An 18164-nucleotide genomic window follows, 5' to 3' on the forward strand; every position below is an offset into this window, starting at 1 on the left:
TTTCACATATACTACTGCACTTGATTTCATGAATGATAACTGTACACTGCTTGCTTTAGCAAGGATCTTGATTGTTCTCATTTCTAGTTGTTTACACGCGTATCCGTCACTCACAATTGCTTGTGACTTGGAAGAAAACTCGTGGCCGTGTTTGTTAACATGACTGGAATTATGCTGCTCCTCCCCAAGAGTAGTATATTTCCACTGCTACTACTCTATGGATGGGTATATTGTTACTGCTATTGTTGTTGGTTATGATCGATTTTAATGTATGAATAGACACTTGTTTAGTAAATATGTTTTATAAGAAAGACCAAAAATGTAGTGAGAATATTACGTGACAACCCATGCATGAACTCAATTAGGATTCAAAATGGCGAACAGTTCCTTCCAAGACGTCACAGACGATCAAGTTCAGAGACGATTCTCAGCCGAAGACGGGTTTTCAATTTTATTTCATAAAGGTTATTGTTTCTGAAATTTATTATGCATGAGGTTTACACTCGGTTCTCATTTCTTCTCTGCTGTTCGTACATGTGAAGGATTCTTCAAGTGATACATTTCAGTTAAACAGCGGTCAAGAATTTTGTCAAGAAGATCATGGTCTTCAAATACGGCTTATTCCTTCTTTCTGTTACTGCTAATTTTCCAAACAAAATTTGACGATGCTCTCTTCTTTGGTGCTACGGGAGCCAACGGTAACACCATATGTCATCTACTAGTCTTTTCAGCTACTCAACAGAAGGGTAAATTTCAATGAGAAGATTTTTATTAAGATATACGGGTAGCAAGAATATATATATTTTAACCATTTCGCGTAAAACTTCAATATCGTCATACAAGTGGAAGGTTTAGCTACCTATAAACCAGGTTTAACCCACCATTTTCTTTGAAAAATGCCTCTACCAAGTCAGGAATATGACAGACGTTTTCCGTTCGTTTCGTTAGTTGATATTGTGCGTAAGAATTTGTCAGGTTTTATGGACTTACCTCCATTTGAATTTACCTTGGAGTTCGGTATTTTTGTAAATACTTTTTTTCAAATATAATATAAAATATGTTTTAGGTATACATACATTGCAATTTACTTTTAGGAGTTTTCTTGAACGTTATGGCTTCATCCATCAGAAAAGCACAAATTCCTTTGCCTTGTCAGCTTTGTGACAATCCTAACGTTAAAAATGGATATGTAAGGATTGTGAATTGTGAATATGTGACAACTGTAAAGAACGTATCCATCCCAGATTTAAATTGTCCGAAACACATACTATAATTTCCATAAAAGATGTTGGAAAGAAGGAAAGTGATATGTCTACTCAGCTTGAATCATTTTACAAATTTCACATCCGGTGATACCGACACTACTATCTACATATATCTCAGATGTTCCTGCTTTCAGTAAAATCCAATATTCTGGCAATGAAACAATTTAATGCTCGTACCATGTAGATCAAGTATACAAATTTTTCGTTATTCGGTTATTGAAAGAATCAATAAAAATAATACAGAAATTAGATAAACAATGCGTAGATTTTGCTCTCGGCTGTAAAAATGAAATATACTACGGACAATTCCGTGATTCAGAGGTGAAGGTTTTATCAAATGACGGTGTAACAAATACATCTGTTAGCATTTCACCAATGATTTTATTGTGCATTCAAATTAATAAAGACAACAGGATAATTCTAGGTCTACGCGATCAAGGGTCTACATTCCCAGTCAGAGAATTCTCTACCAGACTAATTGCCGTTTTCGATGTAAACAACTAAAGAAAATTATCCATTGAGTACGATTAAAATTATGATGAAAAGTTGTTTAGTTATGTCTGGCGAATAACCACCGATTACGACAATAACATTTATGCAATTGACCATTTTAAATAGTTGCATTAAAACACCGGGCAGTGAAAAATTCATTTACAAAGGTCACAGTAGTATCAATACATCATAAACACCATCCAATCCAACGGGTGTTGTAATCATAAAGACACATATCATAATAGTCTCCGACCAATATAACCATTCAATTCATGCGTTGAATACAAAAGGAGAATTGGTTGTCTTACAAACTGCAAAAGATCTTGGAGTAAATCTTCCTACGAGTCTATGTTTGAATAGTGAAGGTTTTTTTTTAATTGGATGTAACTCTTACATTGAAAGTAGAACTTCCAAAATACACGTCGCCAAAATAGTGTTGTGATTTGGGTCTTTAGAAAATAACAGTTAACGAACTGTGTTGCATTGGTTAAACTGTGTATCCTTTGTTATTTGTAAATAAAGAGAGGAATGTAGCATCAAAAGGTGTGCCCTATTTTGCGTTTCCAGTTGTTATGATTCATTGTTCTTTTACTATGTTTGAGTGAATTCACATTTAAGTGTCTGAATTTAGAATTTTGCTTAAAAGTTCCAGTTGTCGGACCACCAATGTAAATATGGTAATACTTATCTCATTTTACAGAACCACCATAACGCTTGCGAATCTTTAATGGTGTATTATATTTTACAAAAAGAATACCCATGTTCAGACCAAAAATTCCTGTACCAAGTAAGGAATATAAAAGTTGTTATCCATTCATTTGATGTGTTTCAGTTTTTTATTTTTCCATTTGACTACGGACTTTTCGTTTTGAATATTCCTCGGAGTTCAGTATTTTTGTTATTTTACTTTTTATACTTTATAGTTGTATCTTATTTGTCTTTCATTTACGTCTGTTATAGCAGCTATATGTTTTCATTCCTTGTTTTTAATAAACTTTCTTCTTACAGATTTGCATATATTTTCAAACTTTGAATTTAATTTTTGTGGTAAAATTGAAGAAAAGGAAATGTAAAATCAGTAATGCCAATTCTTTTATTTTGTTTATTTTTTGGTAATAGTACTGTCTATGGACAGGCAAACAAAAATTAGATTTCAATTTTGAAATTTTGATCAATAAATCTGTTTTTAGACTCGCAATTCAAATTTCCTTCACATCATAAAATAATGGTGATAAATTACAGGAACCTTGAATAAAAAAAAGGAAAAGTACACACAAAAATTATTTGAGATTGCTATACGTTATAGAAAAGAATTGAGATATGAACTTTTATTCATATTGGAAGAAACCTACACAAATTTAATAAACCGAAAGACAAGGAACATCCTATGATTGCTGTTTTTCATATTAAAATAAAACCATTTAGACACTGTACACATAGTAAAAGCTCACACATAATTTCAAGTTTTGCATTGGTCTGCACAGCGGTTTTAGTAGAAATATTTGATAGATTTCAGTCATGCTACATCTGTGTACAGATGCTACGTAAAATATAAGTAAAAGACTACTTTTAAGGGCTAAACTGCAGAGAAGCTAACAAGTTTAATTCAACCACTCTTTCGTGATCTTGTAACCTTGTTACAGGCTGTACTAAGAGCTATTTTGTCTTTGAGTTTGTACGCAATGTCTGGAAAATAGTGAGCTTGACATTCTCTTATGTGATTTCTTGATTATGATATGTCGTGTTGACGTACAAAAGTATAACAAAAATACCGAACTCCAAGGCAAATTCAAAAAGGGGAAGTCCATAAAAACTGACTAAATCAAACACTATCATTCAACGAAACAAGCAAAAAAACTGCCATATTCTTGACTTGGTAAAGACATTTTTCGAAGAAAATGGTGGGTTAAACCTGGTTTTATATATAGCTAGCTTAACCTCTCAGTTGAATGACAGTTGTTTATTTTTCTTATATGTTTAAAGTAGTAAATAACCTCATCAAAGCTACCAGGCTAAGAATTCTGTACGCCAGACGAGTGTATCGTCTACACAAGACTCATCAGTGGAACATCGATTCAAATATGATAAAGCGCAAAATAAAGTACAAAGTTATAGAGCATAGAGGACCAATATTCCATAAGGTTTCGCCAAATGAAGCTCAGATGATCTATTCCTGGGGTAGAAAATCCTTAATATTTCGAAATAACCACTTGTTAAAGTAAGAATATGTCAACCGAATCAAAATACTGAATACCTGGTGTCATTTAAAATACCTACCTTTTGAATATCAAAATGTTTGTCATATATTGATTTTAATGGCAGAAAACTATTTAAGGCAGCCATGCTAGTTATCGGAGACGACGTTAGTTGTATGTCACTTAGACTAAGTAAATGTGTCTTTGGAGTATTCATTTAAGTCACAAATGTGGCATTGAAGTATTCATTTAAGTCACAGTGAGTACTGTATCTATATAATTTTATTTGATTTCTTCAACAGAACTTAATGTGTCGGGTTGCTTTCTCGTTGATGCTTACTATATATAACTGTTTTAATTCTATGATAACTACAAGTCAAAGTTATTCATTTGGATTTATTCTGTTTGATTAACTTAAACTAAAGACAAAGGTTACTACGGCTAACAGTTATAAGCATTCTTTTTTTGCTAAAAACGAGTTACAATCATACAGTTGTTTTGAATTTTGGTGTTATGTATTTTGTTGTGTTGGTAAAATATGATTACCTTATACCGTGTAATACATGTAGAGTATGAAAGAAGACTGATATATATGTAACATTTATTTTCTGTCATGTATTGAAAGAGGGTCTTCATGGGGTTTACAGAATAGAGAATAATAGGCTAAATCTTCATAAAAATAGACCAAAACATTGCAAAAAATTAAAGAATAGAAAATAATGGAGTGCCAAATATAAAGTACATAGAATAAAGGACAACAAACATAAAGAATAGAGAAAAATGACATAAAAATTAAAGAATACATAAATACTTAGTGTAACAATTTATACTATAAGAGTCAACTCATAATTGTTTTTGTCAGCAGCAACTGTATTTTGGTACTTTTAGCTATTGGCAGTAACGGTATGATTATGATTGTCTACCTCTGCTTTATAAGGTGGGTACGATTCCAGACAAACTTGGCCCTTAAATCCTGATAGGATACCCATAAAAAGGACAGACATGTTCATGTGAGACGTTATTGACGAAACTGCTTCAACAAGGACTTGACGTAGACGATTCAGGTATTTTTCTGATAAAATTTGATTAACATTTGTTTCAAATACGATTGTACTCTATATTATTTCTAAGTATGTACAAGTCAAATGTTCAAGATTTTCCGAACGTTATATTGAATTTTCTGACATTTCACTGCCTTATAACTCTTTAAAAGATTTGTACTTTAAAGCAAAACAGCATTGTTTTTATTTAAATGCATACATTCAACATTAAACAAATAGTTATAATAACATTGCAAACATTTTCCGTCCAAGTGGTATTGCTATTGAAAGAAATAATTAGATAATAATCGGCGACAAATACGTTTTATACTTAAGAAGTTGCAGTACAAACAGTAAAACAGATTTGAACATACATTTCAATCAGTTTATACTGGGAAAGTGAAGGCTTTTATTGGTAAATGTTTCACAAAAAACAACTAGTGCCAAACTGCAAGAATCAAAAAAAAAATGTGAACTCTAAACAAAAATCACTCAGACATTATTTGTTTTCTCATAGCCATAGATCTGTCTGCAATTTGAATAATGTATTCATAGTATCCCCCTTCTTTGTATGTTATTTGATTTTCATAATGTGGTATTGTTTTGTCGTTGATGCATAATGAATATGTCAATTTTCCTGATAAAAGTAGGCAACCATTTCTTAAAATGTCATTTATTACTTATGTAAAACCACAAAACCAGGTTCAACCCACCATTTTTTTCTTAAAATGTCCTGTACCAAGTCAGGAAAATGGCCATTGTTATATTATAGTTCGTTTCTGTGTGTGTTACATTAATGTTGTGTTTTTGTTGTGTCGTTGTTCTCCTCTTATATTTGATGCGTTTCCCTCAGTTTTAGTTTGTAACCCAGATTTGTTTTTATCTCTATCGATTTATGAGTTTCGAACAGCGGTATACTACTGTTGCCTTTATTTATGTCATTTACCTGATATACGTATGTGCCGTTTTGCACGGTTTTCTTCTACATCATATAACTGTAAAAATATAATTTAATCATTCATTTTCAGCGACTAATTGTTGATTGCTTGTGGCTTGCTAAACGCTAATGGGCAATAACTTCATGCATTTTCAGAATGAGAACAAATTATCGGCGATTAATGCACAATTTGGTCTGACTGTATGATTGGCGGTAATTTGAACTGCAATTTGAAAATTGTTCAAAAGGGCAAAACTTTTGACTTATAACAGGCTACATACAGACCCCTCAGAGAAAAATTGCAACGGATTTTTAAGGTACATAGAATGCAGCACTACTCATACCAGATAATATAACGTTCATATTTCTACCGGACATGGCTGTGTTTTCATGCTTCTTACAGCCATACAAACGGGTGTTCTTTTGCTAGGCTTTTACTGCCAGGAGGCAGGGGTACACATATCACAACATTCCGAAACCCCAGTCAACCCGTATGGTGCATTTGACTTCGATGAGGGTATTATAAATAAAAACAGAACATACGAAAGGATTGCTTTCTTTTATTATTAACTTACTATTTTTTATCCTTGTTCTTTGGAGGCAACTGATGTCATTTGTGGAACATTATCTTGTCCTGGTCTTTGTTTTATATGTCAAATCATTATGTAAAACAAATCAATCGGCATAACTTTATTTAATATGAAATAAACTCTATGAGTCATTTGCATTTTCCCACATTGAGGTATTTGAATGATTAACATGTATATATCGCACGAAACAATCCCAGTAACTAATTTTTCGATAGAGAATGTTCGTCTATTTTGTCTTTAAAGGAAAGGCCAAAGATACCAAAGGGACATTCAAACTCACAAATCGAAAATAAACTGAATACGCCATGGTTAAAAAAGAAAAAGACAAACAGACAAACAGTAGTACACAAAACACAACATAGAAAACTAAAGACTGAGCAACACGAACCTCGCCAAAACTGGGGGTGATCTCAGGTGCTCCGGAAGGGTAAGCAGATCCTGCTCTACATGTGGCACTCGTTGTGTTGCTCGTGTTAGTAGTCCGGTTATAAGTCTAAATCGGTAGGTCACAATCGAGAAACAGGAACGGAATTGTAGTTACGACATTTTGATCATATCCGCTATCATCTGTGAAACGGATATTACATAACGGTCAACCAACCCGTGATGGCGTTCGTAAAATTTACGAAGGGATGATTTCAACTTCACCACTTGGAACTGTTGGTTTAATAGCTTCCTTGTGAGCAGCAACCCTCTATCAAGGAAATCATGATAGGAAATACAAGCCCTGGAATATCGTATCAACTGGGAGATATATACTCCGTATGCAGGCGCTTTTGGAATGTTGCTACATAGAAATGGAAAGTTCACAATTGGGAAGCTGAAATCATCTCTTTTGTCTTAAAGTTTTTGTTTACAACCGACCCTCATCGTCAATATCTAGATGTAAGACAATATATTAGGCAGACTATACTGTATCTGTTGTATCCTTTATCTCAAGTTCGATGGGATAGATGCGTTCAACATAGTCACCAAATTTTGAATTATTTAGTGACATAACATCATCTATATAGCGGAAAGTAAAGTTAAAGGATACTGCTAACTTCTGTTCTTTCTTCCTAAGAAGTTCTTGTATGAAGTCAGGCTTATATAAATAAAGGAACAAGTCCGCAAGAAGAGGGACACAGTTGGTTCCCATGGGAATGCCGACTGTTTGTTGAAAAACACGTCCTTCAAACGAAACAAATATGTTGTCAATCAAGAAATTAAGCATCTGGATAATGTCGGTTTCAGAGAATTTTTTGTTTAAATCAGAGTGATTTTTTACAAAGTACGATTTATCCCTCCCTAAGACAAGATACTTGTATCTACGTTGACCATTCTTTTTTATGAAACAGCAGGACCAACTCTTTCAATTTGTCGTTTAGTTTGGTATGGGGAATACTTGTGTAAAGTGTAGAAAAGTCAAATGTTTTAATACTATTGAAAGATGAAAGAGTCTTAGATTGTATGTACTCTAAAAGATCTTTGGAATTTTTTAGCGTTTTTCTAAACCTTTTTAAGTAAATGTCGTTTGACTCAAATTTAAATTGTCCAAATTTCTTTTACGTCACGTCACTCGTATTTAAATTTTGTCCAAAAAAAAATATATGTGATAAAAAATCATTTAGAATATAGCAATCAATAAGAAACCTTAATATTTTAAATTTTATTTTCTATTTAATTTCAAATTCATATTTTGTTTTATTTTATTATTATGTTGTTTTGTTTGGCCTACTTAACTCCATATTTCTATTATGTCCATTTTCTGAATTGTTTTGCTTAGTTTATCAATAAATCAAATTTCACTTACCTTACACGCCTAATTGTATTTTACAAAGCTTTAGCTTACTTTCCAAAAGTTGCATGTACCTGGACGTTCAGTCAGCAAAAATCTTCTCGCATTTACCAATCTGCTGTTTCTGTATAAATCATCATTTATTTGTGCTTTTGATTTTGCCATTTGATTTGGGACTTTCCGTTTTGAATTTTCCTCGGAGTTCAGTATTTTTGTGATTTAACTTTTTACTTGAGAATAATATATCTATTCAGAGAATGTCTGGACTTAGATGTAGATCGGATCATTTTGTACCCATTTACTCAAAAGGGATGCAGCATTATTTCGTTTTGGGACATATTTACTTATGAGTTTATGATCATCTTAAAGTATCTACATGTATATGCTAAGTTATATATTAACTCTGTATATTTTGCTCGAAAAATTTGTTCAATGATAGTTGTGCTAACATTAAAAAAATGGTAGCAAAACTATCTGATTTTAATTTGACGTTATTTTATTATAACATATCGTCATTTCAAGTTCTTAAACAATATACTACTGACTAGTGTGACACAAACACCCTAATTTGTGGTTATTTATATAACGTTAATATTATTTATCTAATCCAAAAACAGAAATTAATACAATATTTGTAAAACTTAGTATTCGACATTTAACCTCAAATTCACGGGTTCTACGAAAATTTTGTTATCATACTCACATTTCAGCACCTTTAGCCTGAAAATAGGGTTGTCCATAAAAATTATACATCACCATATCGTGGCACTCAATATCAATTAGGACAACGCATAATATATGCATACAAATTATCATAAAAGTACTTGTGGTTAACTTTTGTAAGTACACATATGTGATTGTAAAATATCGCAATGCATATGGCACAACAACATCTTTTTAACTATATCTTAACTTTTAATCATTATTGGAGTACACAATCAAGACTTCTCTTGTTTAGTTCATCCATTGTTAATAAATCAATTTGGAAGAGGGTCGAATATCAATAATATATATTGCCTACTACAAAAGGTCCGATTTAATGTCTTTATAACCAAAAATATGTTGTAATTTCAATTCTGGAATCTTCTTTATGCATTCAAAGGGTGAACTTTCCGCCAATACACATGGATGTATTATATCTGCCAATGATTTGTTTTCTCAAATGGAATATTGTTTTAGGCGTCTAGCAGTTTGTATCAACCGATTTTCCCTCTCATTTAAAAGAGAAAAACGATATTTTTCTGATGTTTTATCCTTCGTGTTAGGTTATGCAATTGATATTCTAACTAGTAAGCAGCGATTGCTTGCATAAGGACGGGTCATTGGCTTTGTATTTTTGCGTCTAAACCAATCGTATTCATCAAATATTTATTAACTTTTGTATGCATGTCTCTTTAATCTTGCTCAATTTTGTTTTTATATTTTTAAAATGCGTTATCGATTATTTCTTTAGGAATTAATTTTAAACGAAATGGCTTCATCCATCACGAAAGCACAGTTGCCATTGTCTTGTCAGCTTTGTGACAATCCTAACGTTATTAAACGGAAGTGTAAGGACTGTGAATTGTAAATGTGTGAAAACTGTAAAGAACGTATCCATCCCAGATTTAAATTGTCCGAAACACATGATATAGTTTCCATAAAAGATAATGGAAAGGAGGAAGTTGCTATTTCAGCTCAGTTTGGATCGTTACAAATTTTACAACCAGTGATATCGTCACCCATATCTACGTATACGTCAGATGTTCCTGATTTCAGTAAAATTCAATATTCTGGCAATGACACAATCTACTGCTCGTACAATACAGAAGAGAATGGATATAAGTTTTTCATTATTCGATTATTGAAAGAATCAATAAAACTATTGCAGACATTAGATATAAAATGTACAGATTTTGCACTCGGCAAAAAAGATGAAATATATTACGGAAATTTCCATGGTTCAGAGTTGAAAGTTTTATCAAATGACGGTGGCACAAAAAAAGTTCTTAGCACTTCACCAATGATTATATTGGGTCTGCATATCAATAAAGACAACGAGATTATCCTAGGTCTAAGAGAACAAGGGTGTCCATTTCCAGTAACAGATGTCTCTACCAGACAAATTGCTGTATTCGGTGAATCCAAAAAACGGAAATTATTAATTGAGTATGATCAAAAGAGTAAAAAATTGTTTAGTTATATCTGGAGAATATCCACTGATTTATATAACAACATCTATGCAATTGATTTATTTGAAAATTTAAATGGGCGTTTAGTCGCGTTAGAGAGATCTGGTGGCGTTAAATTCATATACGAAGGTCACAGTGGTGTCAATTCATCACCAACACCGTTCAATCCATCGGGTATTGTTGTCACAAAGACAAATATCATAATAGTCTCTGACAAAGATAACCATTCTCTACATGCATTGAATACAAAAGGAGATATAATTGGCTTACAAACCTTAACAGATCTTGGAGTAACATATCCGGCCAGTTTGTGCTTAGATAGCGAAGGATTTTTGTTGATTGGATGCTACACAATCGTCAACGAAGGAAATATTGCCAAAATTCATGTCGCGAAAATAACATTGTGATTTATTTCTTTAGAAAATGACATATAATAAACTTTTTACATAGTTTTAACCTTAAAAAATATGACACAAAATAAAGAATAGAGAATAATGGGGTGCATAATATAAAGAATAGAGAATAATGAGGTACATAATATAAAGAATAGAGAATAATGGGGTGTATAATATAAAGAATAGAGAATAATGGTGTGTATAATATAAAGAATAGAGAATAATGGGGTGTATAATATAAAGAAAAGAGAATAATGGGGTGCATAATATAAAGAATAGAGAATAATTGGGTGCATAATATAAAGAATAGAGAATAATGGGGTGTATAATATAAAGAATAGAGAATAATGGGGTGCATAATATAAAGAATAGAGAATAATGGGGTGTATAATATAAAGAATAGAGAATAATGGGGTGTATAATATAAAGAACAGATAATAATGGGGTGTATAATATAAAGAATAAAGAATAATGGGGTGCATAATATAAAGAATAGAGAATAAAGAGCAAACATTTAAAGAATAGAGAAAAATGACATAAAAATTAAAGAATACAGAAATTAAGGACCCCATCTACACCCTCTTGAAAGTTTGTTTAATAATTTCTTGAGGAAACTGCACACAATACTGTTGTTCTGTACGGTTCCTGTTGTTCATGGATGAAATCTACTTCGAGTTACGACAGATTCTATGAGAGTCATTTCATATTTTTCATGTCAGCAGTTACTGTACTTTGGTACTTTCAGCTATTGCCAGTAACGGTATATTTGGGATTTTTTTCTTTTCAAATATATTTCCAAATTTCTCGGATTTTCAAATTTAATTGTTGAATATATGCATTTGAATAAAACAATGCAATTTTGCTTTAAAATATGCCTTTTAATGAGTTTTACAGCCAGAAAATTCAGCATAATGGCGAAGTCATTCAAAATCTAGACTATTAGACTATTTGACTTGTACATGCTTAGAAACAATATACAGCACAACCGTCGCCCAAAAAGATATTTAAAGAGTAAGTATATTTTTTGTTTATCTTTTCACTGGCAAAAAATATTTTGGGCAAAACTAGTGCTCTATGTATATTTAGCAAAATTATTCTTACAGATTGCCTAAATTGTCTAAAAATCTGACAACTCTCGTTAATAATGTCACCTTAAAGACGTCACAGTCGAATTATGTCATCACGGCTCGGCTTATATTCACATCCTCTGAAAAAGCCTATTTTCTGATGTTTAAAACAAATAATAGTATTGACATCGGGCAATCTGTTATTTTTGGTGAGTTTACAGAGCCAAATAACCCCTACATGTACATTGTATTGAGCCATCTGTGCTAGTTTGGATTTGCATTGCGGATTACGCATACAAAGTGTGATAAGCCTTCCCTTTCGACCTATTCAGTTTAGCTCAGTTTGAATAAACACGCGAATCGTTCAGGATTATCTTCTTTTAGTTGGAATGCTCCAAATGAATTTACGAGTTTGAATATCAGTTCGCTATCATAAGTTCGATAATCAAATTACCTTTTTAATAAAAAAGAATGATAACCTGGTTTCATTCAACATTATTCTATGTATAAAAATAAGAAGACGTGGTATGATTGCCACTAAGAAAACTCTACACCAGAGACCAAATGACGTAACAGTTAGAAACTTTATGTCATCGTACGGTATTCAACAATGAGCAAAGCCATACCGCATAGATCCCAAAATGACAAATGTCAAACAATTCAAACGAGAAAACTAATGGTATATTTTAAGTACAAAACAATAACTAACGGAATACAAATGTGATGTACAGCAACAATTGACAACCACTGAAATACAGGCACCTGACTTAAGACAGACACATACAGAATTTGGCGAATTTAACATATTTGCTGGTGCCCAACCCTTCACCGAACCTGGGATAGTGGTTTAGCTGTACAACATGAGAACGAACTATATATTTCAGTTGAAAAGGGCTTGACTCATCAGATCGATACAAAACATGAAAACATTAAAGACCCATACCGTATAGTCAGCTATAAAAGGTCCCGACATGAAACATATGAAATAATTCAATTGAGAAAACTAACGGCCTTATCTATAACAAAGCAATTTACTAAAAACAAATATGACACACATAAACCATCGACAACCACTGAACTATAGGCTCCTGACTTGGCACAGGCTAAAAGAATGTGGCGGTGGGGTTAAACATGTTGTTGAGCACTCAACCCTCCCCCTTACTTTGGACAGTGGTTTAACAGCTCAATATGAAAACAAACCATAAAAATCAGTTGAAAAAGGCTTAACTCATCAGATCGATACAAAGCAGAAAAACATCAAACAAAAACAAAACCGGTTGTGGTCTAGTGTATCGTTGTACATGGCCATAAGAGTTCTGCTTTAGTGTATTTAAGTAGTTAGCATGCCTTTGGGTTACTATTTGCTTGTGAAGTTATATGTGTATATAAATAACCAAATCTATTTTATTTTTAAAAATTTAAACGTCACAAAAAATACGCCACTTTTTGTGACGTTGATCCATTCATGTGACGCGCAGTTTATATTTTGCTTGTGGTGTCCTAGTGTGCCGACGTAAATTCATGGGAGGTGTCAGTTGTTATTCTGCGGTTTACATGTTGTAGTGTACTATTATATTATCTATTTATGTATTTCTCTGTGCTGAGTGTTCTTGCGTTTGTTTTTACTGTATATTCATGTCACGTAGTGTTGTCATTTTGGCGGTATTTTTAACATTGACATATGAGTGGGAGGTTTGGCTAGCTATAAAAACCAGATTCAACCAACCATTTTTTTCTTACAATGTCCTGTACCAAGTCAGGAATATGGCAGTTGTTATCAGACAGTCCGTTTCTATGCATGTTTGGCGTTTGCTTTTGTTGTAGTTCAGTGTTTCTGTTGTTCCGTTGTTTTCCTCTCATAGTTGATGCGTTTCCCTCGGTTTTAGTTTGTTACCCGGATTTGTTTTTGCTTAATTGAATTGTGACTATTGAACAGCGGAATACTACTGTTGTCTTTATATATAACTTATTTCCCATTATTTTAATTTCTATACAAAATGCTGTAGTCAGCGTCTAGCAAATGAGTTCCTATCATACGATAATGGGCCTGTAGACTTTGTCTACTTGGGTGCTTGGTAAGCACATTCGTACTTTAATTACCTTTCAGATGAGACAACTATGTATTCCCGCGCTTTTCCCTTTAGACACATGGACTACTGCACTTAATTTCCTTAATGCTAAGTGTATACTTGCTCCTCTCCAAGAGTAGTATATTTCCACTGCTACTACTCTTTGTGTGGGTATATTGATACTGCTATTGTTGTTGGTTATGATCGATTTTGGTGTATAAATAGACACTTGTTTAGTAAATTTATTTTATTTAAAAGGCCAAAAGTACAGTGACAATATAACGTGAAACAACATGCATGAACTCAATTAGAATTCAAAATGGCGAGCATGTTATTCAAGGACGTCACAGACGATCAAGTTCATAGACGATTCACAGCCTAAGACTGGTTTTCAATTTTATCGCATAAAGGTTAATGTTTCTGAATTTTGACTGTGGTTTACACTCTGGTTTCATTTCTTCTCTCCTGTTCAGACTTGTGAAGGTTTCTCAAGTCATACATTTCGGTTAACCAGCGGTCAAGAATTTTTTCAAGAAGATCATGGTCTTCAATTACGACTTATTCCACCTTTCTGTTACCGCTACTTCTTTGAACGAAAAGGACGATGTTCTCTTCCTTTATGCTACTGGGCCCAACGGAAACACCATATTTAATCTATAACAGTCTCATCGGCTACTCAACAGAAGTGTTTAGTTCTTGAGAAGACTTTTATTTAGATAAACGGGTAGCAAGAATATATATATTTTACCCATTTCGCGTTCAATATCGTCATACAAGTGGAAGGTTTAGCTAGCTATAAACCAGATGCAACCAATCATTTATTCCGAAAATTCCTGTACCAAATCAGGAATATGACAGTCCGTTGGTTGATATAGTAGAGCGTATGAATTTGTCAGGTTTTTTGGACTTTTTTGGGGGTATTTTTGTTAATACTTTTTTTCAGATATAATATAGAATATGTTTTAGGTATAAATACATTACAATTTACTTTAAGGAATTTGCTTTAAACGTAATGGTTTCATCCATCAGAAAAGCACAAATTCCTTTGCCTTGTCAACTTTGTGACAATCCTAACGTTATAAGATGGAAATGTAAGGATTGTGAATTGTTAATGTGTGACAACTGTAAAGAACGTATCCATCCATGATTTAAATTGTCCGAAACACATACTTTAATTTCCATAAAAGATATTGGAAAGGAGGAATGTTTTGTCTACTCAGCTTGGATCGTTACAAATTTCACATCCAGTGATATCGTCACTACTATCTACATATACGTCAGATGTTCCTGCTTTCAGTACAATCCAATATTCTGTCAATGACACAATTTACTGATCGTACCATGTAGATCAACAAGTATACAAGTTTTTCGTTATTCGGTTTTTGAAAGAATCGATACAAGAAATACAGAAATTAGATATACAATGTACAGACTTTGCTCTCGGCAGGAAATTTATTACGGACAATTCCGTGGTTCTGAGGTGAAATATTTATCAATGACGGTGTAACAAATACAATTCTTAGCACTTCACCAATGCTAATATTGTGCATACATATCAACAATGACAACGACATAATCCTAGGTCTACGAGAACAAGGATCTACATTTCCAGTCAAATAATTGCCTAACAGACATATTGCTATATTCGGTGAAAATAAAATACGAAAATGTATGATTGAATACGATCAAAAGGGTAAAAAAAATTTCAGTTATATTTGGAGAATATCCACGGATTCATATAATAACATCTATGCAATTGATCTATTTGAAAATTTAGATGGACGTTTAATCGCGTTAGACAGATCTGGTGGTGTAACATTCATATACAAAGGTCATAGCAGTATCAATACATCAAACAGACCATTCAATCCAATGGGTGTTGCTATCACAAAGAGAAATATCATTATAGTCTCTGACGAAAATAACCATTCTCTACATGCACTCAACACAAAAGGAGAACTTATTGGGTTACAAACAGTTACTAATCTTGGAATTCAACTTCCGGTAAGTCTATGTTTGAATAATGAAGGATTTTTATTGATTGGATTCTACGCCAGCGACAGCGGAGCAAGTAATGCCAAAATTGATGTCAATAAAATAGCATTATGATTTATTTTTTCAGAAAATGACATATATTGAAATTTTTGTATAGTTTTAATTTTGTATCCTTTGTTATTTGTACATTACGAGTATCAGGCTGTTGATGCAATGCTGCGTATTTAAAAAAATTATGATACATTTATCGTTATCTATGTATAAATAAAAATTGATTTTGCTCTAAGATTCAATTTGTCGGACCACAAGTGTAAATTTTGTGAATTCAATAGTATTTCTAAAACTGAACTTTTGCAGGTTTATGATGGTGATGTTTATTTTTCACATGGACTCCTATTTTAAGAAGGAAGATTTAGTTGTCGTGGATTCGTCTTGCATCTCCATTTGTATAGCAGCTCTCCTTTTTTTATCATTGTTTTAATAAACATTCTTCATGCAGATTTGCACATGTTTTTCAATTTGATTTCCTGTAAAAGAGCGGCGAAAGATACCAGAGGGACATTCAAACTCATAATTCGAAAATAAACTGACAACGCCATGGCTAAAAAAGGAAAAAGACAAACCGACAAACAGTAGTACACAAAACACAACATAGAAAACTATAGACTAAGCAACACGAACCACACTAAAACTGGGGGTGATCTCCGGTGTTCCGGAAGGGTAAGCAGATCCTACTCCACATGTGGCACCCGTCGTGTTGCTCATGTTAGTACAAAACCGGTAACAAGTCTAATTCGGTAAGATGTCAAATTTTAGAAATGAAAATGTTATATTAGTAATACAGCTCTTATGGTTCCCCTTTTAATTTGCTGCAATTCTCGGCCGGGGTGCACTTTCTATATACACGATGATTAGACGTGCCACTGGAATAGGTCACATTTTCCAGATTGAAAATATGTGAATAGGTGGGGAAAACTGATTGACCGATATGAAGTGTCAGTTTATTACATGACAAAAAGCATCCCGAATCCCTTGAATTCACCCTTGAGTTTTGATGGGGTTCCTGTATGTACTTTTAATTTTTTGTATTGTTAATTCTTCTTCGTCTGTCATCTTTCTTTGTTTTCCCGGTTGTGTTTTTATCCACACATTTTCCCTCTTTTGACACTTTGGTATTCTTCTTTTCCAATACACTACACGAAACCCAAGCAATATGAGAACAGGGTACATTTTTACGGCCTACGCAATATACGAAAAAAAAACCATTTTAAAAATCGGAATTATATGAAAAGGGTGGGGTATCAGAATCCCAGCGGCACCCCTATCAATTAAGTATTGAAGTGGCTACTATATATGCTGATTCTCATTCTCAATTTTATGAGATATCTAAAAAAAAAACAACAACATATAAGCTAAAAATAAATTTCAAGAAAAGCCAAAGAGTTACGATACTATGTAAATATTTAGTTGGCGGACCAGAGGTAAAACTATGTGCATATTTTATCTTAGGGAATTATAAAACAGATGTGTACTCTTATAGTGCTTATACCTTTATTCTCAGTCCCGAATAGTATATGGAATGTATTAACGCAACATAACAAAGACAACATTCATATTCAGTTAGTTCTAGATCGGCAGACTGAGAGTATGTTGATCTATGACTTTTTAACGTCAAGCAACAAATAGAACATGCAAATTCAGGATGAAAATATCTTAATATACAAAGTACATGAAGTTTCCTGCTTTGTTTAAAGACCAACTCGCTGCGTGTTTTTTTTTAACATGTTAACTAACATTGTCTTTCCATAGTAATGCGTGTCACCCTTCCCGGACATACTATTCTGTCAGACTCAAATCCAACCAGTATTTGCTCTTCAGGGACTTATAGCTAAGCGGAGAAGCTGCGAATGCCAATTTCAAAGTCTTAGGTTTGACTCTGATGGAAGCAAACCCATGATCTTCCACATTCAAGGAGAGCACACTACCACAAGACCAAAGTAGTTACATTTCCATCTGCTCTAGTACAAAACACATCTAACAAAAATATACAATGGATTCTTCAACCATGACTGTTACGGAATATATGTGGGTGCTCCTACATTTTCATTTGCATATCTTTGGTGAGTTTTTACATATCGGCTGATGGACCAAAGGCACAAGAAACATGTACA

General features: G+C 33.1%; 1 protein-coding gene across 8 annotated transcripts; it reads left to right on the forward strand.

The window, feature by feature from the left end:
* The first annotated feature begins 4040 nt into the window (after positions 1–4040).
* Positions 4041–11732, forward strand: LOC127736397 (uncharacterized). Of its 8 annotated transcripts, none has more exons than XR_007998959.1 (4): positions 4041–4211; positions 4841–5016; positions 9750–10966; positions 10998–11732. XR_007998959.1 is itself a non-coding variant. In XM_052246919.1 (4 exons), exon 4 carries the CDS (start codon positions 9867–9869, stop codon positions 10872–10874), a length of 1008 nt encoding a protein of 335 aa, XP_052102879.1. In that variant the 5' UTR covers positions 4041–4211; positions 4841–5016; positions 6086–6246; positions 9750–9866; the 3' UTR covers positions 10875–11732. The 8 variants fall into 8 exon arrangements, 7 of the variants coding, with proteins under 7 accessions (XP_052102879.1, XP_052102875.1, XP_052102876.1 ...); XM_052246919.1 differs by adding an exon at positions 6086–6246 and having other exon boundaries at positions 9750–11732; XM_052246915.1 differs by having other exon boundaries at positions 9750–11732.
* Positions 11733–18164: the final 6432 nt, after the last annotated feature.

Source organism: Mytilus californianus, unplaced genomic scaffold, assembly GCF_021869535.1.
Source record: "Mytilus californianus isolate M0D057914Y unplaced genomic scaffold, xbMytCali1.0.p SCAF_30, whole genome shotgun sequence".
NCBI classification, from domain to species: domain Eukaryota; kingdom Metazoa; phylum Mollusca; class Bivalvia; order Mytilida; family Mytilidae; genus Mytilus; species Mytilus californianus.

Bases quoted from the DNA above. Each gene is read 5' to 3' on its own strand.
- LOC127736397 (XM_052246919.1), top strand. From the start codon at position 9,867: ATGTGTGAAAACTGTAAAGAACGTATCCATCCCAGATTTAAATTGTCC.